The 26,760-nt window shown below is 48.2% G+C and overlaps 1 protein-coding gene across 1 annotated transcript in view; it reads left to right on the top strand.

Moving 5' to 3' along the window:
* PLXNA4 (plexin A4) overlaps positions 1 to 26,760 on the top strand; it is a 522,503-nt gene that overhangs the window by 407,367 nt on the left and 88,376 nt on the right. Inside the window, exons 6-9 of the mRNA XM_030933215.1 lie at positions 10,788 to 10,911; positions 11,644 to 11,797; positions 12,969 to 13,068; positions 15,549 to 15,663. Of these exons, the coding sequence (XP_030789075.1) occupies positions 10,788 to 10,911; positions 11,644 to 11,797; positions 12,969 to 13,068; positions 15,549 to 15,663 (493 nt within the window). The remainder of the gene's footprint in view (positions 1 to 10,787; positions 10,912 to 11,643; positions 11,798 to 12,968; positions 13,069 to 15,548; positions 15,664 to 26,760) is intronic.

A 26,760-nucleotide genomic window follows, 5' to 3' on the forward strand; every position in this document is an offset into this window, starting at 1 on the left:
AGGGCTGCAAGGTAAGCAGACATGAGAGGAGGGGGCAGAAGACAGTACTTCCTGTATGGCCTCAGTTTCACCTTCTGTAACATCATACCTGCCTCCTGTCAAGTAGAAGAAAACAGGGATGGATAGAGGCCAAGGTGAAGTCTGGGAGGTTTGTGAAAGGGGCCCTCAGCCTGCATGGGGAAGCCAGCTGCTCCATTCTCAGCATGGCATAAAAACAGCCACAGACATGAATTTTGGGCACCTGCCCCCAAGTCCAGACTCCTCATCCCAGCTCCTCCTCTGTGAATTGGACATGGTGACGCCTATCTCTCCCCTGCCTCACTGAGTCACTGGTGAATCAAATGAGATGGTATGAGGACCAGTGCCTAGTGGGCTGTGGAGCACTGGGAAATGTAGTGTAGGGTGGGGCAGGAATGTTGACAAGGCTGGGGAAGGACTGCGAGCTCGTGATGACCCGCCTCTTGTGACTCTGCTGATCCCTGGTGACTTTCCAGATGTCTCTACTTTAACTGCATGCTTCTCTTCCTGGGGGGTTCCCAGCCTTTGTCTAAATGGTGGGTGTTCCTCCTAGATCCTCCTCACCCCTTTAGTCTGGTGCCATGTTTTATTCCAACACTCGCATGTCTTATTCATGTTTCCATGTAGCACCAGCCCTTGTTAAGCTCTCAGAATGTAGGAGCTGTGCAAGTGTTGCTCTCTTTATGGTCATCATTGTCTGCTGCTGCTGCTGCTGGCACCTCCTTGCTCAAGAAGCCACAGTGGAGCCAGCGAGTTGAAGCACTGGGGGACACTGGGAAGATTACTGGAGTGGAAATCGGTGGACTCAAGTTCACATGCCTTGGAAACTTGTTGCGGGGCTTTAAGCAAGTGCAGTCAGTTCTCATTGCACATGGTAGATATGTTCCATAAAGTTGCCGGAACACACAGTTAGTGAATACCAAGCCACTGCTCCTAGGAGAAATACAGGGTTAGGTTCCTGGGAGCCTCTGGTCACATTTTCATCAACAAATCCATCTATAACCTTGTTTTGTTTGTGTTTTTGTTTAAAGACATCTTACTTAATATATATCATTGATTTATTAAGGTTGACCTCACTGCCAACAGCACTGTAACACATACCTGAACAAGGCTTATCCAACACAGCTATTTTCTCCATAAGGTACACCATGGCCTTCTTGCACTCAAGATCATTAGATAGCCCTTTAGCACTACATTCGGGTACTATTTTAAACAGAAAAATCACCTGCAAATTAGAAAAATGTGGCACTAAATAGGGCTTGAAGAGGACACTTGTTTATAGAGCGAGAGCTAAAACAAGAAGCTGAGGCTGCCTCGTCCCACCTCAGCTGGCAGCATGTGTGCCAGATCACTCAAATTTTTCAGTGCCCTGTGCGTGTCCACAGATACTGATTTTTGTCACAAATAAACATTAGCAGTTAGTTGAATTTGCAAGAAGATTCCACGATAACTCTGTATGTCAGAAACTTGGCATCCTTGTTTCAAAGAGGGAGAGCAGTACCTTCTCAGTGGTGGCACGAGGATAAAAGTAGGTGATTGATATAGGATGTTACAGAATTCCAAGATGCTCTACCAGGGCAAGGTGCTGTCATTTGTAACCTTGAGCCTCCTGGTTATGTCCATGACTTGATGAAGGCAGACACAGGTATAAGAGTTGTACCAATGTATCTGGTAAAGCCCAACTCTTCCAGGAGGACAAAGCTCAAGAGCCTCCATAGGCCAAGGCTGCCTGCCCACTGAGACACTCAGTAAATCCATCCTCCCTCCCTCTCAGAGTTATGACCAAGAAGAGCCGCCTGGCCCACATAGGGCCACATCCTTTTCAACTGTAAGAAGGTGGGAGAAGAATCTTGTCTTCCCCCGTTCCCTTGCAAAGAGTGCCTCGAAAAGTTAAAAAGACCCTCTTAAACTCGAATACGTCCTTGCTACAAGAGCAGGCACCCTCCCCATCTCTGAGTGGCAGTCTCAGGCATGAGTCCTTGAGTTCCTTATGGGAAAGTCTGAAATCCCTCAGGTATGGATTTCTGAGGTCCTGAAATCCAGGTTCTAAAATCCGGTCGTGGATAAGTAGAGTAGGTCCCTGGATTTCTAAGATGTTTTTAGTAAAGGTACAATTTTAGATTTAGATGGAATCAGATGCACAGATCTTAAGTGTACAGCTTGAAAGCTTTGACAAAGGCAAACAACACCCCTGTAATCCACATGTCTATCAAGATATAGAACACTTTCTTTATCCAGAGAGCTCTCTCCTTCTTCTTCCCAGCGGGCCTTTCTTCCCTAGTTCCTCAGGTTCAGGTCAAAGCCAGATATTGCTCCTCCTTATCTGCCCTCACTTTCACTTTTCGTGAGAGTAAACTGGACATCCATGGCTTGGAGAGACACTTGAGGAAGTGGACTCAGCAGGAGAGAAAGGAGAAGGCTGGTGGCTGGCAGTTCAGTGCAGGAGACTGAGGGCAGCCAGAGAGAGCCTATGGATGCTTGCTCTGAAAGGTATCAATTTTCTAGGGAGTCAAGTGGAAAGAGTGGGAGGTTTAATTGCTTCCAGGGAGTGCTGTGTCCACACTCACAAATTTGTCCGTAGATCTCTCAGACCTGCCCTTCTCCCTCCATGCCCAGCAGTGTGCCAGGCTCAGTGATATGAAGGCAACTCTGTTAGGTCATCTCTGCCCTAAAGCTTTTGGGGAACCAGGCCTTGGATTCAGGGTGGGAGTTTACTGGAATCAATGCATTTGTTCAGCCCCCACCATGGGCAAGACCCCGTGCCAAGTGACTCAGTCACTTGCTAAGTGGCCTCAGCAAGCCTGATCTTCACTGAGGAAGACCAGAACAGCAGGAAAAGGGTTCCTCGAGGTGTCAAGAGAAATTCATTTTCTCAGTCATTTTTGCCAGCTTTCCCCATGGTTGGAGTGAGTGAGGTGGTGGTAGCATCAGGAAGAGAAGGGCAGCAGATGGGTGTATGAGAGACAGAGACAGACAGCCAGCAAGAGAGGAAGAGGGAAAAGACAGAGAGAGGGGTTGAGAGTGAGCACATGTGACTGAGCTGTGCAAGGGCAGGGCCTCTGTAAACGGGTGGCTCATGTGGCTGAATGGGCTGTTTGTAGCAGCAAGGTCACAGGTGGGTTGCCCAAAATATGCTTAAGAAAGGCTCATGTAATTTAAATCCTCTCTCTTGTTACTCTCAATTGTCATGAAGCACTCACCTGCCAACCTGGTAGTACACAGGGTCATTCAGTCACTCTCTTTTGCAGCCCCTGACCCCGGCCCACAGGCTTGCCCATCTCTGATGGCAATGACAGCTTCAATAATGCTGAGTATTGAGGTGGCCCTGAGTTTTGAGCCTTTATTCCTTGTTCCTGAGCTGACCCATTCTGACTTGGGTGAGGGTAAAGGAAAGCCTTCGCCCTATCACAGCTATCTCCTGTCGTGGGCCAGAAACATTTTCTCCAGTGACCAGGCTTGGCAGGTCCCCAACCCCCCCACCCCCATCTTCCCCTCCCATGGCTTCATGCCCAATCAAAGAAGCCTGTCTCAGTCTCAGCAGGTAATGAGATCCTGCCCAGCAGACCCAGCCGCATCGATTGGCCCAGACATTACCTTTCTTAAGAAAAGTCATCAGCGTCACTCCTGGGAGGCTCATGTAACCCAAGACATCACAGGGGAAGGATAAGATCAGCTTTTCTAAAGTCTCCCTCTCACCCCCTCATGACCCTGCCTCTTCCCATATTTCTTCTGTTGGAAGAATGCCCTCCTCTGGATAGGCTGGCAGGGGTTACTTTTCAGGAGTCATTCCTATTCTTTTCTATATGGTTTCTTCCAAGATGGCGAGAGTGGAAAGACAAGAAAGGCACTGCTTTTCAGAGCAGAAAAGAAGAGTTACAACTTAGTTACAACGAAGGACCTGTCTATGAACAGACCCAGTCTGGGTTTAGTTTCTTCAGCTCTAACTTCATAGCCATGCTATGAAAATTAAGGGAGAGGACCTGCATGAAACCCCTCGCTGGGCCTACAATGCAGCAGGCCCTCATGCCTGAAGTGGCCTAAATGGCCATGACTGTGGGAGCAAAGGCTGGAGGTAGACCCCAGTGCCTCCTCCTGGCCCCCCTCCCCTTCCATTCCTCTCCCTCCCAGGACTGGAGGGCTGTGGCTGGTGCTGGAGCCAGCCTACTGTTGGGAAGTCTTCCTCCCCTTGGAAGGCTTCAACCAGCCATGCCATTGTCCACTTAATGACACACAAGCTGATTGCAAAATGCAAGCCCTGCTTTGCTTCACCCAGGCATATCTCACAGCCTTGCTGTCTCCTTTTTTAAACCTATATTCAAAGGCTACTTAACACTAATCTTCTAGGTCAATGATCTCTCCTAGGGCTGCTTGCACAGGGCCTACACAGTCATGAGGAATGGTTGGTGTCCACTTCCACCCAGCAAACTCCTTGCAGTCTGTGCAAGGAGGTTTTCCTTGACTCTTTGCCAAAAAACTACCAGCCTCTGATCCAAAGGAATGAATCCCAGACTAGATACTAGTACATTGGAATTTTCCTCTCCACGGCTTAGCAGAGACATAGTATGACTTAAGGAAATGGGCCTTTTCTTTTTTAAACATGCCCCCTGCCACCCCCAGCCCCCAATACACACACACACACACACACACACAAAACACATGTTTCATGACCAGAGAATGATAAGTTAAAAATGCCATCTTCCCATCTGAATTAAAAAAGCCCTGTGGTCTGCTCAAGCTCTCAATGTCCCTCCCAGTCTAATGACTTGGATCCCTGTGGACAACCTGAGGAGCTGGCCTACCTGTGAGGCTTCACTCCAGACATACACAGCACACCCATCTTCCAGCATTCACACACTGCATTCAGTCACGCTGCACTGGGCCACATAGGATGGAACAGCCCAGCCTGCACAGAGCAAAGTGCTTCCCTGCACCAAGCCTACTGGACTTGGTGACATTAATGGACATGAAGACACCAGGCTGTTGGATAAAGTATAGTGTAAAGCTGATGAGAATCAACTGGAGTCATCGTTGGAATGTGTCTCAGGTAATAGGCAGTGTTCTCCTTTTTACTGACTAGATTAGAAAGAGAATGGATTCGCCTGTGGCGATGCCTTTGCTGTCTCCTTTTTCCCTTCTCCTGCCTTTCCCTCCCTCTCCCTCCCTCCACGCCTGCTCTGCTCCACACCTGTTCTTTACTAACCTCTCCTCAACCTTAGTAGAAAATTAATAGGCCCTAATAGAGCTAGCCACTGATGAAGAAAAGAGAAAGACAAGCCGATTTCACTTTCTCTTTTGGCAACTGCTACATGTAATTTGGTTTGGTTTGGGATCATCTGGAAAAAATGAACATTTCCAGGTCCTTTTTACCTCTCATCTAAGGTTTTGTTCAATAGATTGTTCATTCAAAGCATGGCTACCAAGGTCAGAATCCAGTCAGGGACCCAGGGCAGAACATGGCTTCTCAATGCAGGCTGCAAGCCCAGCATCTGAGCTAATTGTGGTGGGACAGGATGCCTTGGTTGCCATATAAGCCCAGAAAGGTTCTTGGGCCTCCACTTAACCCCTGAACCTGCTGGTTTCTGCTAAGTTCTATGCCCTCCTCCTGTAGGGGAGGCATGGATAAATCTGATTCAGGTGCTTCTTAGGTAAATTTTGGGTCTTTAGAGATGGCAAAGGACCATGGGTCCATTTGCCAGCAACTGATGGCAGAGGCAAAATTACAGTAGAATCTTGAGCTTCCTATCTTGGGATTCATCCTAAGTATTTACATGGCACAACCCAAATACTTCAAGTTCCATGAGACCGTGGTGTCAGTCACTGGATCCTAGAATTGTAACATTGAAAGGACTCACCTGGTCTACCCCTACGTATAAGGAACCTCTTTCACATCCACCTGCCTAGGAAGGATCCTGTACTAGCTACTCCACTTCCTCCAAGCCACGCACATCTATCCATTACTGTGGTCATTCTCAAGGAGGACAAGGATTATGAATTAGGAATTATAGTCTCTTCCCTTGTCAGTGTCCCCAGATGTGATGACAATGGCCAAAGCTTCCAATAATCTCCTAGTTGAGTAGGCATTCTAAATTCTCTTAACTTTTCTACTAGGTCCGCTGGGGAAGGCCCTCACCCTACCCCCTTCTTTTTCAATCTTCTCAATTCTAAGCACAGATGGTGCACCTTAAGCATAGGTCATGGCCAATGTGAAAAGTTAAGGATTGGGGATCATCCGCAGGGAGAAATAAGGAGCAAGCTCTGATGTCTAAGCCTGGTAAACACGTGCTGGAGAGCCCAGGAAGATTGACCCAGCATCGGCCTCTCCAAGCTTGGAAGCTCACTCAGGCTGGACTCACAGATAGCCCTGTTTCCAAATTGAAATTTGTTTGCCTGGCCAGCGGCACTGGGAGTTAATATTTCTATCGCTGTATTTGGGAATTAATTTCTAGAGCACTTAATCACCACCTCTCTCCCTCTCCCTCACCCCCTTCCTTCCTTCATTCCTCTCCCTTCTAATTTTCCACTTGGCTGGGAATTCTCCAGCAGTGAAAGTTCAGGCTTACGGGAGGGTGGAGGTAGCTGCTTCATTAGAGAGGATAATCTCATTGGAACCACTGGCTTGAATAATAACCCCTTCCAGGGGCCCTAGGGCCTTTCTCCCCAAGGGCTTTTTGCACCTTTGATCTAAGACTGGAGAAGATGAACTGCAGAGAAGTGGAATGAGGAAGAGAGGTCAGAGGAGGTTAGCAGGGAGGGACTCCAGCTCTGGGGGTCTGATGTATCGTCTTGGGGTCAACTTCCTGCTGGCCATCTGAATGTTTGTATTTGGAGCGGGAGTGACATTGGCATGCAGAGAAGAATGTCAGAAAACTCCAAGTCACACAGCATATGCACTATCTAAATTCGTATCAGCTCCTGTTTTCCTACCTGGGAAACGGATGAAGTAGGGGATTCCTTCATGTCAAGGGGCCTGTACAGTGGAGCTGAGGGACATGCTTTAGGAGTACCTGAAGCCTCTTGGAAGGAAACATCTAAGCCACTACCCCTGCCTCTCAGGTGATGAAATAACAATTTGCTCTGGTTTCCAGCTCTGGTCTGGGCTGTTGGGAATCACAGTCCTAGAAAAGCCGAAGTCCATTCCCTTGACAGACCCCAGAAGAAACCAGCAGGATTCATGCCTCCCCTTCCATTATCCTATCATATTTAAGGTCAATTGTCTGTGCTTTTGGACATTTGTAGCCTCCACCCTCATGAGTCCTGGAGGATAGTAGAAATGTCAAAACATCTCTGGCTCTGACCTTACACTTGACTTTCCACTAAGATAGCTGAGTTCTCAGTACCCTTTGACAGCTATTAAGAAAACAGAGCTATGATCCAGACCATTCTTTTAGTCTTTTCTCCCTCCTGGTCTCTGGGCTGTCCTTTTCCTTTATTAAGAGGAAAAGTACTGCAGTCCTGCCTTTCTTTTGTCTTTGATTTGCCCCAAGGGCCAGTCATGGAGAAGATCTGTGATTCTCTGGGCGGGGCATGGTGGCTCACGCCTGTAATCCCAGCACTCTAGGAGGCAGAGATGAGTGGATTGCTTTAGCTCGGGAGTTTGAGACCAGCCTGGGCAACATGGTAAAACCGGTTTCTACCAAAAAAATACAAGTTAGTTGGGCATGGTGGTGTGTGCCTGTAGTCCCAGCTACTTGGGAGGCTGAGGTGGGAGGATGGCTTGAGCCCAGGAGGTGGAGTTTGCAGAGAGCTGAGATTATGCCACTGCATTCCAGCCTGGGCTACAGAGCCAGACCCTAAAAATAAAAAACACTCATTCTAGAAATAAATAACACATAAAAAATAAAATCAAATAAATCTGTGGTTCTACATCAGCTACAGTTTGGAGAGGTCAAATGACGATGTCAGAGAGGATAAGATGATAATACTAGCTAACATTTATGAGGGCTTACTATGAGCTACGCCCTGTCCTTAATGCTTTACTCACATAATCTCATTTAATCCTCATAATAACCTTATTAGGTAGTTACTGTTTTGTCCCCATTGTATAGATGAGAAAGCTGAGGCACCAAGATGTTAAGTAATTTGCCCAAGATTATACAGTTAAATGTGATATTTAAAATTGTAAATTACAGGTGGCTTCCCTATAAAACCTAAAATTGGGGGATGGTGATGAGTAGTTCCTTTGGCGCTCTCAGGAGCAGTGACAAGATGCAACCACATGAACTTTGGAAGCAGCAAGCAATGCAAGTAGAACTTGTCCTGAGATCCCCTGAGCAAACACCTGTGTGCCACCCCTCCCTCCCTACCCCTGGAAGAGAGATGGAGTCCTGTCTTTTCTATCCGAACCTCTATTTGGTAACTCCAGGTGATGTTTGGCCTGGAAACAGCTCTGCTTTTCCCTCTCTTCATAATTTAATCAAAGACATTTTTCAGACCTACTGATTGCTCTTAGAAATAGGAACTTCAAAGTTGGGGAGTCAGTGAATAATTTAAGCCTGTACTAGCTCTCTGGGTCTGCTGTTAATGGGAGTAATAACACTATTAATAGCGATGTCAGTGCAGACACTCTGGAAAAGTCCATAACATTAGCTTAATGGCTGAAGGTAATGGAGTCCTCGCAGAGGAGCTGGCCTGGTAAATTAACTTCCAAGTCTTTTAGGCAGACACTCTTGTTGCCATCGGTCAGCTGGAGCAGCAAGGAAGTGCCACGGGGATGACCACACTCACTCCTGATCCTTCACTCCTGGGAGGGTGTTTCCTAGAAGCACCCTGGAGAATTTATCTTCATCCAACAAGTTGCAATAACACTCAAAGTGCATCCCAGTGCCAGGCAGAAACAGCGATTAGCCTAGACAAAAAGATCGAGGGGAAAATGTTTGAATTGCCCTAAGGACACGAAGAGGGCACCAGGATGGTGAGGAGAACCGGCTTAGTCTGCAGCAGGGGTCTGCCCCTCACTCCTCAGTCTGGAAGCTTCAGGAGGTAGAGCTCCATAGTGGAGCACAGGCTGCAGGGTGCGTCTGTGTCCCAACACGTCCTGACAAGGTGGGGTTTGTTGCAGCATTGTTATGAGACTTAAACGCTAGGCAATGTAAACCCCATATCACGTGCCTATTAATAAGCGCTCGTACCTCGCAGCCATAAATGTACTGTTCAGGGTTGTTTTTCACTTTCGCATTGCACATCCAATCTACTTTGAAGTCCTGTATTCTGTCCCTGTGTCCCTCCATTTATCCCATCCTTAGAGGAACAGCTTCAGTCCATGGCCTTCAGTGATTTTTCCTTCATTTGCTAGATTCTCCTCTCAGGCTCTCCACCCAGGCTGTCATTCTTGCTGTGGCCAAAAGTGGGAGGAGAAACCCCCATAGCTTTCCCTAAGCCTGAGTTACCCCAAGAGCAGCTCAGGGTATCCAGGTGCCCCCTTCCCTCATCTCCTTGCCCCACACCATACCTGTCTGCTTCCTGAGACAGTTGTTCCCTCCCCAAGTCTCCCTCCCCAAGGCTCCCTCCCCATGTAGATTCCCTATCCCTGACTGTCCTGTGTCCTAATAAACTCCTTGCCTGGGGCTCCCTCCTGCCCTGCAACAGCTCCTGACATCTTCCTTCCTCTGCAAAATCTTATCTCTTTAATCAAAAGAGATCAGCAACTCTGGAGTGACTTCCCTGCTCTCATCTTCTCTCATCGTGTCCCTCTTGAGGACCCTGCTTGACCCCACCCCATAATAAAATCTGTAGTCCAGAGTTTCCAAATCATGACCACTTGGTGAAGCCCTATGTTCACGAAGTTCACCTGAGTTGGATTAAATACTGCTCCCTGAAATTCAGATACCTCTGTGCAGTGACCTCAAGTGATGCCTGCATTTGGGGGAGGTCCATGATTTTCATATGCATCTTTCACAAACCTTCATCAGCTAGGACTGCAAGGTCACACTGGTCATGGTCCACCTGTGACACCATACGCTTTGTACAACACAGAGCACTGAAGAGTAACAGCAAACCTTAGATAGAGCCAGGATTCTGATCCAGAGCAAGCTTTTAACTACAGTTTTTAGCTCCTTTGATCCTTCCTTCCCTCTCTCTCACCTGCCTACTTGAGGGGATTCCAAAATAAATCAAACATAGCTGCTTTTTTTTTGAGAAGCTCCTACTTGGTAGAAGAGGGCTGTACTTAGCCCAATAATTGTCATATAATCTAAGAAGTTCCAGGCTTCTTAAAGTAGGAGACTCCAAGGTGCTATGAGATCCTAGGAGGAAGCTCTTCACTTTGCCTAGGGTGGGAAGGAGAGATTGCAGGTGCATTTTGAGCCATGACTGGAAGAAAAAGTAGGAACTGGACAGGTGGAGAAGTGAGGAGAGGGAAGTCCAGCAGAAGAACTGGCATGTTCAAAGGCAAGGAGGTGTATTTTCTATATGAAGAAAACAAATCTCAGGTTGCCTAAGGAGGGGAAGGGAATGGCAAGGCCTAAGGATGTGCAGAGAGGGTGAATAGACAGAACTGTGCAATTCCTTATATGAGTTTGGAGAGGATGAGTAGAGTTAGGATGACTCTCAAGTTTCTGCCTTTGGCAAGAAGTGATTGGAATTGCCATCTTTTCTACATTTGGGAATGATGGAGGAGGACCAGGCTTGAGGAAGGACACAAAAAGTTTAGCTGCAGGCACATTGAGTTTGGACACATACTGGGAGCTGCTGGAAATGCCTGACCTCAGCATCCGGACCTCCCTGGACCAAGTGGCCATCTCCTGAGTAACTCGAGGGTATGTCCTTCCTAGCTGCACCCGGAAGGAGCGGTGTGAGCGGTCCAAGGAGCCCCGCAGGTTTGCCTCAGAGATGAAGCAGTGTGTCCGGCTGACGGTCCATCCCAACAATATCTCCGTCTCTCAGTACAACGTGCTGGTAAGGGTTGTGGGGGTTGGGGTAGGGTCCAGGGATGCAAGGAAAACTCTGTCCTACCAAAAAGTGCCTTAGCCCAAGGCCTCTCTGGAGGACTGGGCCAAGCCTGGCCAGCAGAAGCAGCTTGAGAGAGGGGTGCAGGATATCAAAGAATTAAGTGTCCATGGGGGGATGCAAGAAGGGGACAGGGACAGAACTATTGGGGAAGAGACTCTATTCATAAAGAGTAGAAAGGCAGGGAGCACCAGCACCAAAAATGATCAAAGGTGACAAAAGGTGTTGGGAATGATATCTTCAACTATAAAATGGGAAAGATGCATGTAGAGAGAGAGAAAGGGGCACAGGTGACTTCCAAGTTCTAGCACTGGGCACTTGGTGGTTGGTGTTTCTGTTTTTCCAAAATAGGGCCTAATGGGAGAGGTGCTCCATCAGCCACACCTCAGTCCTGCCCGATGTTCTCTCACCACGAAAATCCCCTCAGCATTCTTGTTTCCTGGGGCCAAATCCATTTCGATCCTAATGAGGTTTCTTTTGTCTCTGTCTCTTTGCATCTCACCGCGGCCTCTGTGCTGCTCTCCTAATAACTTGAGTCTCTTCTCCATGTTAATATTGCCCCTTGCTTGTCTTTGCTTTGCCTGTGATCTCTCTCGCTCTCCCACTTTCTTTTTTTATTCCATACCTGTCCTTTTCCCATTTCACCCTCCTCCTTCTCTCCCCCTGCCTGGCTGTTCACAGCTGGTCCTGGAGACTTACAATGTCCCGGAGTTGTCAGCTGGCGTCAACTGCACCTTTGAGGACCTGTCAGAGATGGATGGGCTGGTGGTGGGCAATCAGATCCAGTGCTACTCCCCTGCAGCCAAGGAGGTGCCCCGGATCATCACAGAGAATGGTGAGCATCCCGGAGGCACAGCTGAGTGGCACGTCTTCCTCCTGGCTAGATGAGGAGAATTCAGGACAGATGTGGGGGAACTGGGGGAGCCTACAGGCAGGGGAGGGTCAAAGGAAGGGGCATGGGTTGGTGGGTGTGTTATGGGAAGAGGGAGATGAAATCTCCCTCCACTGTCCTTGGCATTGACTGTTACAGCCCTTCTGTCTCAGCCCTAGGTTAGCCCCCAAGAGTCACCCTCATCCTGGGCAAGGAGCAGCTGCAGAGAGGGTGGGGAGGGGCAGGCCAGGACAGCGGTTAAGTTCAACCTGCTCCACTGGCTTGGCAGGTCAGTGGAGGAGGCCACTGAGCAGGTGCAGGGATGCTCACATGGCCGGTCTCTGACCCTGGACCACTGCCTTCCCTATTCTGCCCTCCCAGGTCTCCCCAGAGCTTCCTGTTATTGGGAGCAAGCTGCCCCAGGAAAGACAGCAGTGGGCAGAGGCTCCATGCTGGTGAGGGACAGGCCCAGCCTGGGCAGATTGATTCCATGTTGTCCCTCCCATTTGGGCTTGTCACATTTGTTCGGAGCTGATTGATTAATGAGGCTCTCAGGGAAGGCAAAGAACAAGGCTTGCAGTGGGGGCCTAGGGTCAGGGTTGTGAATTAAACATGGGCTGCAGCTCCTCCCTGGCGCCAGCTGAGGATTCCAGGGTCTCCCACCCTGGTGGAGCCCTGAGCCCCCCCAGAGGAGGTAGTGTCAGAACAGGGGCTCTCTTTACAAAGATGGGGAATGAGCTCATGCATACACACACATACATGCAAAACCTCTTGTGCAGTTTGTGGCAGCATTCCTAGAAGTCTACATATGTGTTTCTTCTGGTTATGAATCAATTTTGTGAGTCTGGCCAGGATATGAGGCATGTGAATGCACATTTGAATTACTGGCAGTGTGCATCTGTGTGTGTACACGTGGAAGAGGGGAAGTGATACAGTGGGCAGGGAGAATAGACTAGAACTGCCCTCTGCAGCTGCTCTCAGGATTGTCCTGGGACTGGATCTGCTGGGTCAGAGCCCTGTTAAACCAACAGCACCCTGGGGAGCAGGCTCCCTTTTCCAGCATGTGTCACTGGTCAGGGAATCCTTGACTTGGGGCCTCAGCGTTCTCCGACCCCTCAGCCATCTCTCCTCATAGGGGACCACCATGTCGTACAGCTGCAGCTCAAGTCAAAGGAGACTGGCATGACCTTCGCCAGCACCAGCTTTGTCTTCTACAATTGCAGCGTCCACAATTCGTAAGTGGCCCTTGCCTTACCCCACTTCCTGTTCCTGGGGTCAAGGTTCATCCAAAGATCAGAAAACCCCATCACTGTTCCCAGGGAATCACCATTTAGAAGCCCCAGAGGAGATCTCCTTCACCCTCTCTCCTCTGGTACCCACAGGGTTAATGGAAAGAGACTAGAAGAGCAGAGAGTGAGAACTTAGGGAGTGGGGCTCTCCACATCCCTAGCGCATACATCTTCCCTGACATCAGTCATTCTAACTCAATTCCATCTCCACCATCTGTTGTGGGATGGTGCATCCCACGTGAAGAACAGAGAGCAAGCTGCATGGGCAGAGGAGGGATCTGAGGGAGAGAGGCCCTGATGTGTATCCAGGACAGGGGCAAGTGGTCTAACCACTCAATCGCATGCTCAGCTCCCCACAGGCCCCTCAGGCCAGGTGGGGACAGTCTGGTAAGGGCCAAAGGGAGGCAGAAAGGTATGGGGTTGGGAGACTCTGGCTCAGGGGTCAGGAAGACTGACTCCAGCTCCAGCTTTGTTTGACTTAAGCATCTAACTTCCAGTGGCAGGTGGCGGGGGCAGAGACTCTGGCTCTGCAGCCGGACCAACTGGGAAGGTCAACCATTCTGTGCCCCAGTGTCCTCTATCCACAGGGAAATCGTAGTGCTCCTTCCAAGGGTGTCACGCAAATATTTACCAACTGACATGGCAGGAGCACTGTCCCATCAGAGCAGTCATTGGCTGGGATGCTGTGCTTGGCTGCTAGCCCTGAATATCAGCTCTACCTACCCCACAGGACAGCCACAAGGGGTAAAAGGGCCATGCTAAGGAGAAGCATTTACAGCCATGTCTGGCCCAGTGTTTAGGCACCACACGTGTTCTTGCTATTATTAGATTATCTTTTCTTTATCAAATGATGGGGTTGGACCAGGTTGTGAATGGGCTAGCCTGTTTTTCTTTTCACCATAGAAACCTAAACTGAAAGTAGGTGTGGATGCCCAATATACAGAATAGATGGAAGCAGGAGCTTCTCTAATTAAAGGTTGGGGGGCCTGGAACCCTTCTAGGAGCCCCACAAAACTACACATTCTCCAAAGGAGCTCTATGGCATCCCCAGAGTTCCACAGAGCAAACTGTGGAACCTGACCTCAAAAAACCCTGCTTGCTTTAACACACTCCTGTTTTGCAATCCATTCATGACATGACAAGAGACACTGGGGATCTAGGCTAGTGGAATTTTAGGGTCTATTGATCTGCTTATGGTAGCTGTGAGTCTAGAGCTTAGCTGTCTTTGGGGCCCCAAGTAAGAAGACATCCAGCCCTCCCAGACAAAAATGAGTTGCTCTAGCCCTGGGACTCTAACCCAGGCAACTCTCCTGTTGCCTCCTGTGACAGAGCTGTCCCTGTCTTTACCAGACAGAGCTGTGCCTGTCTTTACCACTCGGTGGCCTAATCCCTCCATCCTCTCTTTCCTCTCTGGGGAAGCAGAGTAAATAAGTGAAATCATGTGTGAAGCTTCCATTAAGCCCATAAAATGATTTTAAGCATCTCCTATGTGCAAGGGAATGTGTTACTCATTAGACACGGTGGAGTCAAAAATCAATGCAACACAAAGACTCAATCCTTACCCTCCAGGAGTTGATGGCCCGTGGACTAGTAGAGGAGCCGGACAGGTAATGGTGAGATATGACACAAGATGGCTAGGACTGTCCCAGAGATTTCAGCCAAGAGATTCACTAGAGAAGGGCCCAGGGTGACCAGCTCTTCCTTGGTCAAGCAGGTAGTCAGGTGGTGGAAAGAAGAAATGGTGCTCTGGAGGGAGGGATGGCTTGTGGGGAAAGTGTGGCCTATTCATGGCCAAAGCAACAAACCTGCATTGGGGGCAGTGGTCATCGACACCGTGAAGGACATAGCCTGTATGGAGAGGCATTTGAGTCTGGAAAAAGGAACCATGTTGGGCTTTTAAGCAGTCAGGAGCTCCTATAAAATTGCCTTGGTTTCCTGGGGTAAAGGTGAGGGATGGGGTTGCCAACCACGGAGGAGCCATCGTAGTGAGTGAACAGCCTCAGTCACTTCCTCCTGAGGCAAGGTGGCTTCTCAGCAGCAGAGACCCAGAGTCCATTTGAATACAAACCTAATCTTTTGTTTACCCCAACTCTTAGGTCTCTCTACACAAGCCCTCTGCTCCAGACCTTATCATTCCCTCTTTTGAAAAGGAAGATGTTATCCCATGGAGATGGAGGAGGGCTAATTTGGCCTTGGGGGACCAGGATTGTCAGCTACATATGGGAAAGGAAGGAAACCAGAGACCATTAGCTTCCTGAGCTCTTGGGGAGTAAAGGGATAGATGTGCATAAGATCTGCCCTTGCTGCGCATTTCACGGTGGTTTCTCTGAATACTAAAAATGTTTTGCTAGATCCTAGAGACTCAGGCCCTCTGCTTTGGGCTCATCCAGGTTCTTAGATTTGTGCCTCCCTTCCTCTGTGCCCAGGTGCCTGTCCTGCGTGGAGAGTCCATACCGCTGCCACTGGTGTAAATACCGGCATGTCTGCACCCATGACCCCAAGACTTGCTCCTTCCAGGAAGGCCGAGTAAAGCTGCCCGAGGTAGGTCCCTGGCAGCCAGAGTGGTGAGTGCCTCTTGTTGTGAGCATGGGACACAGAAGAGAGACATTCCCTTAAGAGGAGAAACCAAAGGAAAACCGTGCAGGACCAACCCCTTCCTCCTGACTCTTAAGGGTCCACTTTATAAAAGCAGGAAATATGCCAAACTCTGTGCTGGGACTGTGGGTTCTGGATCAGCCCTGGAGGTTCTGTTACAGACAAAGGTGTATTCCAGGTCATTCCAGCAAGAAGGATCCTCCACACACCAGATGGGTCCTAGAAAGATTCCAAAGAGATGGGTGTGTTAGTGTGTCCTAGAAATAATTGTGGGTACACAGCAGGACTGTGTCCAGACTCCTCAGCTATTCCTCAGGGCACTGTTGACAGAGGAGAACTGCGGCCCCCAAAGAGGGCAAGTTGAGTAAAAGGGAGAGAGATGAGAATAAAAAAATGGTCAACTTGTGAGCTAGAGCAGAGGTTTTCAAAGCATGGTTCCCAGACTAGCAGAATCTGCATCAGCTAAGAACTTGCTAGAAATACAAAGTCTTCTGTTCCAGCCTAGGCCAACTGAATGAGAAGCTCTGGGGGCAGAGTGCAGCAACTTGGGCTTCAACAGGCCCTTTGGGCTTCAACAGGCCCTCCCTGTGGTTCTGATGCTCGGACCAGGTTGAAGAATCACTGAGATACTGTAGGCTAAAATGTGACCTTTCTATTTCCTCTGAAGTTTTATTCTTCTTGAACATTCATCCTCACTGCACCAAAAATACTTTCTGCCTATGCTGTTATCTCTCTTAGAATGTCAGAGTGTGGGCAAGGACTTCAGGGATAACAGGTATACCTCTGGAAAAGTCTGTTGTTCAAACACGACAGTGTTTCTTGCACTCTCTCAGCCAGCACTGGACTCAGCAGTCTCCAGCACCTTCCCCCCCACCCCTAGTCTTGGGTGTATCTTTCAGATCCCTTTACACACCACACAGGTGTCATGACCATGTGGCCAGCACCACAGCTGTGAGAGAAGGGACCTGTCCAGGTGCAGGAAGCATAGGGGATTTGGTGGGGGGAGGGGGCAGGAGGGGCATTGAGAGAACATACAGGCCCATCAAATGCCCTCCCCATTCCAGACTCATACCCCACTAAGAATCCTACCTTTGGCCAAACCCTCATGGCATGAGAGAAGCTCTCTTTTATCTGAGGCTGAAAGGGAAGGTCAATGTACAACCCATGCTAACATCTGCTGCATGGGGCTACCCTAGCATGGTGGGTATGACTGCATTGTGCTTAGCCATCAGAAAATCCAGGCCCAAATCCCATTTTTCCCAAGTCTCAATGGCTGAGTAGGAGTTCTATAGGTGGACAGTAAGAAAGGTGATTCATTTTAGAAGTAAAAGCAAGGAGTGGAGACGTCAGGGGAGAGAATGGTCATGATTGAGTAACAGACAAGGGGAGCAAACAAGAAAGAAAGAGTAGAAATTTGAAAACCTTCATTAAGATAATGAAATGGGCCGGGCGCGGTGGCTCAAGCCTGTAATCCCAGCACTTTGGGAGGCCGAGACGGGCGGATCACGAGGTCAGGAGATCCAGACCATCCTGGCTAACATGGTGAAACCCCGTCTCTACTAAAAATACAAAAAACTAGCCGGGCGACATGTGGCGGGCGCCTGTAGTCCCAGCTACTTGGGAGGCTGAGGCAGGAGAATGGCGTGAACCCGGGAGGTGGAGGTTGCAGTGAGCTGAGATCCGGCCACTGCACTCCAGCCTGGGCGGCAGAGCAAGACTCCGTCTCAAAAAAAAAAAAAAAAAAAAAAAAAAAAAAAAATAATAATAATAATAATAATAATAATAATGAAATGACTAGGGACCTTTGGAAGCCTCCACATAGCTCAAATGTTTTGATTGCATTTTGTTCTTGGGCTTCTTTGCTAGATAAAACCTTTGCTAGATACACTAGTCTGGAAAGCTGGTGAGAGGCTGAAAACCTTTGTCTCAGCTCCCATGAAGTTCCTTGCAAGTTTCAGACAGAAATAAGAAGAGATTATGAAAGCCTCAGACAAAAGACCAACTCCCTCTCCATGGGAATCTGTTCATGCCTGGAAATGGCTACTATGGATTCACAGTCAGGAAAAGAGACCCTGTCCCTTTATAGGGAAAGGGAGGAGAGTGGTTGCACCTTGGATTTTATGTAGGAGTGTGAATCTCATACTTATGTGTCAGTTCTCTACTTTAAAAAGACAACATGGATATAAAGGTAATAAGAGCGATGTGAGTCAGGCAGCAAGGGAATGTCCTTGATAAAAGGCTGTACAGTCTCATCAGCCTGGCTGGGCCTGTCTTGGGGTGTGGTTTCATGAGCAGAAGGACTGGTTGACCCAGCAAGGCTGGGGACAGGGATGTGAAAAGAATCCTTTTCTTGTTCTGGTCTGAAACCTGCAAATAATTTGATGGGAGTTGAGACAAAGTGGTTCTCAGCTTCTCTCCAGCTTTCCAGACTGCCGTGTTTGGCAGAGGTTCTATGTGCGGACAGGCCCAAGAGTAAACTGAAAGCAAAAACAATTGAGCTAGCTGGTGGATTCTGAAGGCCTCTAATCATTTAATTACCTTGCAGGAAGCTTTTGAATTTCTGCTTTTTCTTTCTTGTTTGCTCTTCTTGTACCACATTTCTTTCTTTTAAGTATAGAAGAGGAGCCTCCTTCTGTTGCTCAGAAAGAGGGGAAAAGAACCAGAAGAGAATAAAATAAGGCCAGGCATGGTAATCCCAGCACTTTGGGAGGCCAAGGTGTGAGGATCACTTGAGCCCAGGAGTTCAAGACCAGTCTGGGCAACATAGTAAACTCTCCCCAGTAGAAAAATATTTTTATTTTTTTCTACAAAAAATAAAAATAAGTAAGTAAGTAAGCTGGGCATGGTGTTGCATGTCTGTAGTCCCAGCTACTTGAGAGGCTGAGATGGGAGGATTGCTTGAGCCTGGGAGATTGAGGCTACAGTGAGCCACGAGCAAGTCACTACACTCTAGCCTGGGCAACAGAGCAAGATCCTGTTTCCAAAAAAAAAGAAAAAAAAAGTGGATGGGGGAAGAAGAATAAAATAAGAGCCCACCGTCTTTCCCAGGGCAATGCAGAGATTTTAGAGGAATGATGGCTTCAAGTACCCTGGACTCCAAGCCAGTTGGGACACCCCTCAATACGTGACACAAGCAAAGACTGCCACGGATTCACAGCATCTCAGAGGATGGGATGCCAGGGCCACGGAGAAAGGAACTAGTCTGGAGGAAGTGGCCCAGAGAAGGATATGGAGCTGTATGTACTAACCTCTTGCTGCCACACTGACATCCTCTCCATTTCCCGTGAGCCATGGTACGGTGAGCCTGGCAGGCCATGGCAGGGAGCGGCTCTGGGGTAGTTTGGAATCGCCCATGCCTCCTTTATCACATGGAATACATTTTGGCTCCTCTTTACCTTGGATGTTTATTTATTCTAAGAAAAAGAAGCTCTACTGGGGTGTTTCTGGTCCAGGCTTGGAGGTTGCATTCTACCCAGCTCAATCCCAGGGCCATTTTGAGTGTCAGCATAGAGGTGAACCAGAGTTGGCCACCTGGTGATGGTTGTTGTAGCATCTTCCTAGTGAATGTGGCAAAGAGGAAACAAGAAGTATGTGTGGACTCCTGACTGACTCCAGCCACGTGGGGTCAGTGAAAGGAGGTCATTGTCCTCAGAACTCAAAAGACAGTTCCTGGCTGCTAGTGTAAATATGAGGATTTTTTTATGTTGTTGTTTGATTGTTTGCTCTATTTTTACATTCTACATGTACTTATTTTAGCAATGTACAGTCATGGGCTGCTTATTGTTGGGGATACCCTCTGAGAAATGTGTCATTAGGCAATTTTGTCATTGTGCAAACATCATAGGGTGTACTTTCACAAACCTACATGCTGTAGCTTACTGCAAACCTAGGCTACATGGCCTAGCCTATTGATCCTAGGCTACACACCTGTGCAGCAGGTAACTGTACTGAATACTGCAGCCAATTATAACACAATGGGAAGTATTCGGGTATCTAAACATATCTGAACATAGAAAAAACATGGTAAAACTACAATATTATAATCTTATGAGACTTCTGTCCTATATATAGTTTGTCATTGACCGAAGCATCCTTATGTGGAACATTACCATATATGTTTCTGGGAAGAGATAGTAGCAGGAGTAAGGGGTAAAAAGAAAACTACCCAATTAAAAGGTGATTTTGTGGAAGCCTCCAGAAACCTGTGTGCTGTCACTACTCTAGGGGAAGAGCTTACTGACAGCACAGTACTCTGAAGTTTTGCTATGATTTAACTGTTCATTCTTCATTACCCTAAGCATTTCAGCCACACTCGAGGCATTGTGAGAGGTTTAAAGGTGAAAAAGATCTATGGAGATCTGTGTTTAGAGATCTATAAAATTAGGCCATTGGTCTACATCATCTCTAAAGTTCTGTCATTGTAGGTAGAAAGAAGCTGGAAAGTCCCCAAGATAAATCCATGCCCAAAAAATGGTCGGGGGGCTGGCAATTATAGGGTGACTGTCAAGTCAAGGCTTAGGTCAACCATCTTTACCTAACAGGGTGGCCCATACCCTCAGGACCTGCAGTTCCACTGAACATCCAGCCCAAGGCCCACCCTCTTGGAATGAAAGTGTACCCAGGCCCTGGTGACTCCTCTGGAAACCTCTGGGATTTTCATTTCCTTTTACCCTTTGAGTGAGGGATGCAGACAGTGTCCTTTTGTTAGCTAAGAGTGAGGCTGACAGGTGGCTTTTCATCTACCCGGCACCATCTTGCATCTCAGGAATGCTTTCATCTGTGTGTCTTCCATTTCAACAGTAGCTTTGTTGACTATCAGGGATATTGAATTACCTTTTTTTTTCCCTGAACAAAGAATGCGTTCAGGTGAAGTTATTGGTCTGGAACAGAGAACTAGTCAATCGTTGTTGTTATTATATTAATGGCAAGTATTCCACCATAATTACAATTATTAGAAATAGAATGCCCAATAACATATGCTGTTTATGGTAACTATATTCCAGTTACAAGGAATGATTTTGTTTCAACTAATGATGGCATTGTGATAACAGCCCTGGGCCTTCAGATCAGCTGCCAGAGCCTTGGGTAGCCATTAACAAAGCCATGCCCACCCCTCTACTGAGCAGGAGCAGCCACTGGTCCCCAGATGGCTTCAGAATCCATCCCCAGCTCCTCCACAGGCCAACCTGGACCTCCCATCGGGCACACACACTTAATGATGATGCTTGAGGAACAAAGGTGAACTTCTTGCAAAAGCAAATTCATTGGCAAGAATTTGTCCCTGATGGACTATTTTGTTGTTTTTTCTCATCTAAACTGAAAAGCAAAGTGAGTTGCTGCTGAAGCTGTATTCTCTGGGCACCAGACTAGAGAGGCTTTGCAAGGAGGGTGAAGCACATCTGGCCTCCAGGTTTGCAGGTTCACCGAGGAGGCTCCCAGGAACGCCTCTCCTCTTGAAGTTCAACCAGCCTGCCTACTCCAGAGAATAGCTGTAAGATCAGAGGAGGCAAAATGAATTCTATGTGATTTGCAAAACTGTGTTTGAAAGCTTCTCCCAACATCCCCTAATACCCCAACACCCTGAAAAGAAACTCAGAGCCAGGATGAAATCTGGTATCAAAAGGATCAAGTCTTCTCCAGGACTGAAGACCCAACAAGATTGAGAAAGTCCTAGCTCACGGGCTGCTACTTGCCCCTGGTACTGAAATAAGCCCCATGCCCTGAAACAGGAGCAGAGCAAGGGCATTGACCCACTGACTGGACTCTGGAGGGAAATCACCAACCCACTCTGTCAGCAATTCTGCTTCACTTCTTGCAGGGAAGGCATTCCTGGGATCCAACCCAAGGGAACAAAACCATGCCTGCCGTGCCTTTCACCCTCCTGTGGAAAAAAAAAAAAAAGCAAATCCAGCTACAGAACATGCTCCCCACCCATGCACCACCCCCACTCCAGGTATTCAATTACCTGGGTTGCCATTCCTCCAGACAACTGCACTTTCCATCAATCTTGCCTGCCCCTCCCCACTTCAGGTTATGGGTATTTCCTTTTTATATTATTACTTTGCTCTCTCTATAAACCAGCCTGTCGTAGATCACACTAATGGCATTATAAACTTGGGGAACAGCAAGAAAATATATGATGCGTTACATTTTTGGGCACCGTGGTTCTGAGAAGGTGAGTATAAATTTGGGGGGTTGGTTGGGGTTAGGGCTGGCTTGTCTTTGGGACTAATGAAGGCTGAGGTGACTTGGACGGAGGAGAGGTGACCTGTAAATCATTTTTTCCTTAGTTGCCCACCAGGTCCCTGTTCTTCCCTAGAGCTCTGTTTTCCCCAGTCTTGCTGTAACAATAGGAGAATTAGAGCCCTTATTTTGTAAACACGCTGAGGGCTATAAATTCAAGGGCCTATCACCCCCATCTGCAGGCAGCACCAGCCCTGAAAGCAGCCTTTTCTCTCCCAGCTAGGCTGCATTCTTTATATCCTTGTTCAATTATTTAAATGCAATGAAACCTCTGTATAAAGCAGTCACTAATGTGCTGGACATGGTGGATAGAAAGTCATCGTTCTCGCTTTTATACTTTGACTTCGTGTTCCTGTCCTCTGCAATTAGCAGTGCGATTTGTATTTTGTGTACGTATCAGTGGAGACCAAAATGTTCATGGGGCTGGACAGTTGACCTTCGTCACCTCCTGAATGCCAGGCCTTTAAAGGTGTGCTTGTGCCTCGAGCCACTGCCACTTCCAAACCCCCTGCATTCTTAGAACTGCAGAATGTAGCCACAGGCAAAACAGCCTCCGAGGGAGTCTGGTTCTTCTGGCATGCATGTGTCTCCATAGAATCTTGTTAAATACAGGTGTTTTCCATCCTCCAAAAGCTGGCCCTTTCAAATGGTAGTTCAGAGAAATGGCCTCCTTCAAAAGAGAAGGGCAGTATGTTTTTGAGGAGTTTTGGATGGAAGCTGGATAATCATCTGTGGATAAAGGTCAGTATGGTGATTGGGTGAAAATACTGTGCTCATCATTGTCATGGGCACTGAGTGAGGTAAATAGTGTCCTTAGTGTCTTTATCTAGAACACGGGAGTGATCTTGTGTGTGTGTGTGTGTGTGTGTGTGTGTGTGTGTCTGAAACAATATAGTACATGGAAAATATGTTGAAGGGGATGGAGGTAGTGGAATTGACACTGAATTGAATGCTTGTACCAAGTTAACCATGTCAATTAGAATCGCAGCAGTATCCCATGCTGCCTGTCAGAGCCAGTTACTCAACTGGACAACCATACCAAATTGCAACATACCAATTATTAAAATATTAAAACATGTCCCTGCTGATAGGTGAAGAGCCACCCCTCGGAGGCCCACTTCCCCTATACCTCCAGTATTCATTCATTGGCTCATTGAATGCCACATTTTGAGCTAGTTTTGCAGGTGTGATTATCCGCATTTTAGAGGTGGGAAAACTGAGCTTCAAAAAGATCATACAGTTCTATATCCCAGATTATCAGCTGGGATATTAATAGAACTGGGACTAAAAGAAAAACAAACTGTTCTTCTCTATACTTAATAGCAAATGCGTGGGGCCTTTTTCTACACCAAGCAATTCTCCAATCCTCGGTGCTACCCAAGAAACCACTTGGGTAGCCTAGAACTCAACTCATTTCTGACACTACCTGCCCAGAGTGAGCATTGGCTCTCACAAGTTAAAGGGCTCAGTCTGACAAGACTGTCCCCATTTCAGATGCCAGTTGCAAGTCTGAGGTTGTCCCCTGCAGTTCTGACCCACCAGTTATAAGTCAGGGGCTCCCACAATCCCCTCCTCAGATTGGATAATTTGTTATAACAGGTCACAAAACTTGGGGAAGCATTTACTTACATTTACTAGTTTCTTTTAAAGGGTGTTGCAAAGGATACAGACAAACAGCTGGATGCAGCAATGCCTAGAGCAAGGTGTGGGAAGGGGCACTGAACTTCCTTGTCCTCTCTGGGCACCACTCCCTCAGCATCGCCACCTGTTCACCCCCAGGGAAGCTCTCCAAACCCCTTCACTTAGGGTGTTGATGGAGGTTGCTTTATGTAGGCAGTTGAACTCAGTCACCAGCCCCTCTCCCTTCCCCAGAGGAGAGGGCTGAAGTGCCACCCTCTAACTACATGTGTGGATCCTCTGGCAACATACCCCCATCCTCCAGGAGTCACCTCATGAACATAAATTCAGGTATAGTGGAAAAGGGCGTACTGTGAATAACAAAAGATGCTCCTTTTCCCCCAGTCATTCAGAAAACTCCAAAGGTTTTAGAAGCACCATACCAGCAGCCAGAGGAAAAGACCCAATATATATTTCTGATGTCACAATATTCCAGGGACTACACAATTCATCGAATCCAAACCAACCTCTTCATTTTATGGGTAAAGAGACCCAGAGGGTTTGAGGGGCTTGCCCAAAGCCAAATGGCTGGCAGATCTCCTGTCTCAGGACACATGGAACGTGCAACTTTACGATGTCACTTCCCAGAAGCGGAGGTTGCTGTTCGGGGAGCAGTGGCCAGAACTGGGACCTCCCTGCCAGTCCCCCTGGTGTTTGGGACACTTAGAGCTATTTAAGTTAGGCAGACTTATCCTAAGATGTGAGGCCCAGAGGACTGGAATAAGTTGGGTGGGAACTGCTGGGGTATTTGCAGAAAATTGCATGGAGGCAGGAGCAAAGGAGATGGGTCTTTTGGAAATGAGGTGGGAAAAGGGAGCAGATGAGGGACAAGATGCCGGCTGGGTTGGGAGGAAAGGACAAACATTTGCTGAATGTCTGCTCGCTCTAGGCCAGATGCTTTATATGTGTTAGTTTATGGAATCCCCAAAATGGTCATTTGGAAGAGGAATTTTCAATCCCTATTCATCGTTAAGCCAAGCAATGATGACAGGACTTGTTCAAGACTCTGAAACTAGAGGGGGAGGAGGGAGACAGACTTACTCTCATAGTTACAGGATTCCCAGCCAGACTCCTGCTGGGTGATGAGCCTTCAAGGTGAAGATAAAGGTCTGGGTGCCCTGAGTCCCTGGGCCATGAAACAGGGCCTCAGGCTCACGCCCTGGAGGAATATGAAAGTTTCTCTGAAGTTTCCCTGGAGTGTCAGATCTGTAGGTGATTTTGTATCTGGAATCTCAGCACAAGGCAGGTCAGGATCTGGGATGCTGGGGTGGGAGGAAGGGGCAGGGTGGTGGAAGTGGTCCCTTCATGCCTTGTTGCCTAGGGAGAAATTGCCATTTTACATTTCAATTAGGAGGGACACTGGGGTCAATCAGCAGCGCCACTAGAGGGAAATGTGCCCAGCCCAGCCCTGGGCCTCTCCAATTATTATTAATGAACTTACTCTCAGAGCTGCCAACCTTTTTATATGCAAACTAGGCCTTTATGGGGCTACTGATAATCAGGACTCATTAGATAACTCATCACAAGTCTCACTAAAAATCTTACAGGGGACGTGGGAGAGAGGCATTTGCTGCTGCCCATGTCCTGGACAAGAACAGTCCAGCCCCCAGGCAGGGCTCCAGCCCAGCTCCAGAGGGTTTTACAGCTCCAAGTCCCCTGGACTTCAGAGGGACCCTGGCTGACTGACCAGCCCATCCTGAGGTGGTCCTGCCCATTGCTGGGAACTTGCCTCTTTCATGAAGGGCAGAAACTTGGTGACTCAGGCAGTTGGCATCTGAGTTCTTCAGCTACCAGCTCATCTGCTGATACTGAGCCCTTCTTTCACCTCTCCTCGCCTCAGTTTCTCCTTTGCAAAATAGATGGGGTCCATGAGGGTAGTCAGAGGATTCTGAGATTCTAGTACCCTCAGCGCCTCATTTCTGGGTGGCAACATGTGGATGCGGGAGGTTGAGGGAAGAGGTTCCGGGGCCTCCTGGCTCTCACTCCCAGTGCGACCAGACCCAACTCCCTCCAGAGACTGTGGCAGGAGGGAGAGTCAGGCTCCTTCCTGCTTCAGGGGAGGGGAAGCTGCCCAGGGCTCAGGCAGAGGGAGGGTGGAGTCAAGTGGAGCCTGGACTCACAGCAACCCCACTCTCAAGGATCTGCTCTCCTTGAGCTGCCAATATCACTCTCCTCCTACTCCAGCTCTGATCTCCATCTTTTCCACAAATCGCTTCTTTCCTTTGTGTCTCACATTCCCGCCTTGCTAGAGCAGGGACTGAGGGAGCGACTGTGGTAGGCGCACAGGATGGAGCTGCTAAGACTCTCCACAGGTGGCTACCTGGCGTCTCCAGAGACCCACACGCTGTAGAGCCTCAGACCACACGCAAGGTGAAGGCTAAGACCAAGGCACCTGTTCTCTTCCTGCTGGCCCACCTCCCTGCTGCTTCTCTTCATTGTTTTAGAATGGTGACAAAATACACATATCATAACATTTACCGTCTGAACTGGTTTTAAGGATATGGTTCAATGGCGTTAAGTACATTTCACATTGTTGTACAGCTGTCACCACCATCCCCAAGCTGAGGTGGTGTTCCTGTCAAACAACTACCCATCCTGCCTCCCCTTAGACATCACCATTCTACTTTCTGTCTCTATGAATTTGACTGCTCAAGGGACCTCCTACAAGTGGAACCCTGCAGTATTTGCCTTTTTGTAGCTGGCTTATTTCACTTAGCATAACATCCCCAAGCTTCATCCATGTTATAGCAGAGTTTCCTCCCTTTTCAAGGCTGAGTAATATTCCATTGTATGAATAGGTCACATTTTGTTTATCCATTCATTCCTCAGTGAACACCTGGGTTGCTTCTGCCTTTTGGCTGTTGTGAATGATGCTGTTGTGAACATGGGTGTGCAGATTTCTGAGTCTCTGTTTTCAGTTCCTCTGGGCATGTAAACCCAGGAGTGGAATTTCTGGATCTGCAGTTCCTCTTTTAGCTGTACTTCAGGATAAAGGTGTGAGCAGCCTGTAGGGGCATGGGAGGAAGGATTAGTTTAATGGGCCTGGGACACTCCCATGAAGAAAGGATCCACTGCTGGTCCATCTGTGGACCGTGGTCTTGCTCCTCCAGCTTCTCTGTCTCC

This window comes from Rhinopithecus roxellana, chromosome 6 (assembly GCF_007565055.1).
Source record: "Rhinopithecus roxellana isolate Shanxi Qingling chromosome 6, ASM756505v1, whole genome shotgun sequence".
NCBI classification, from domain to species: Eukaryota; Metazoa; Chordata; class Mammalia; order Primates; family Cercopithecidae; genus Rhinopithecus; species Rhinopithecus roxellana.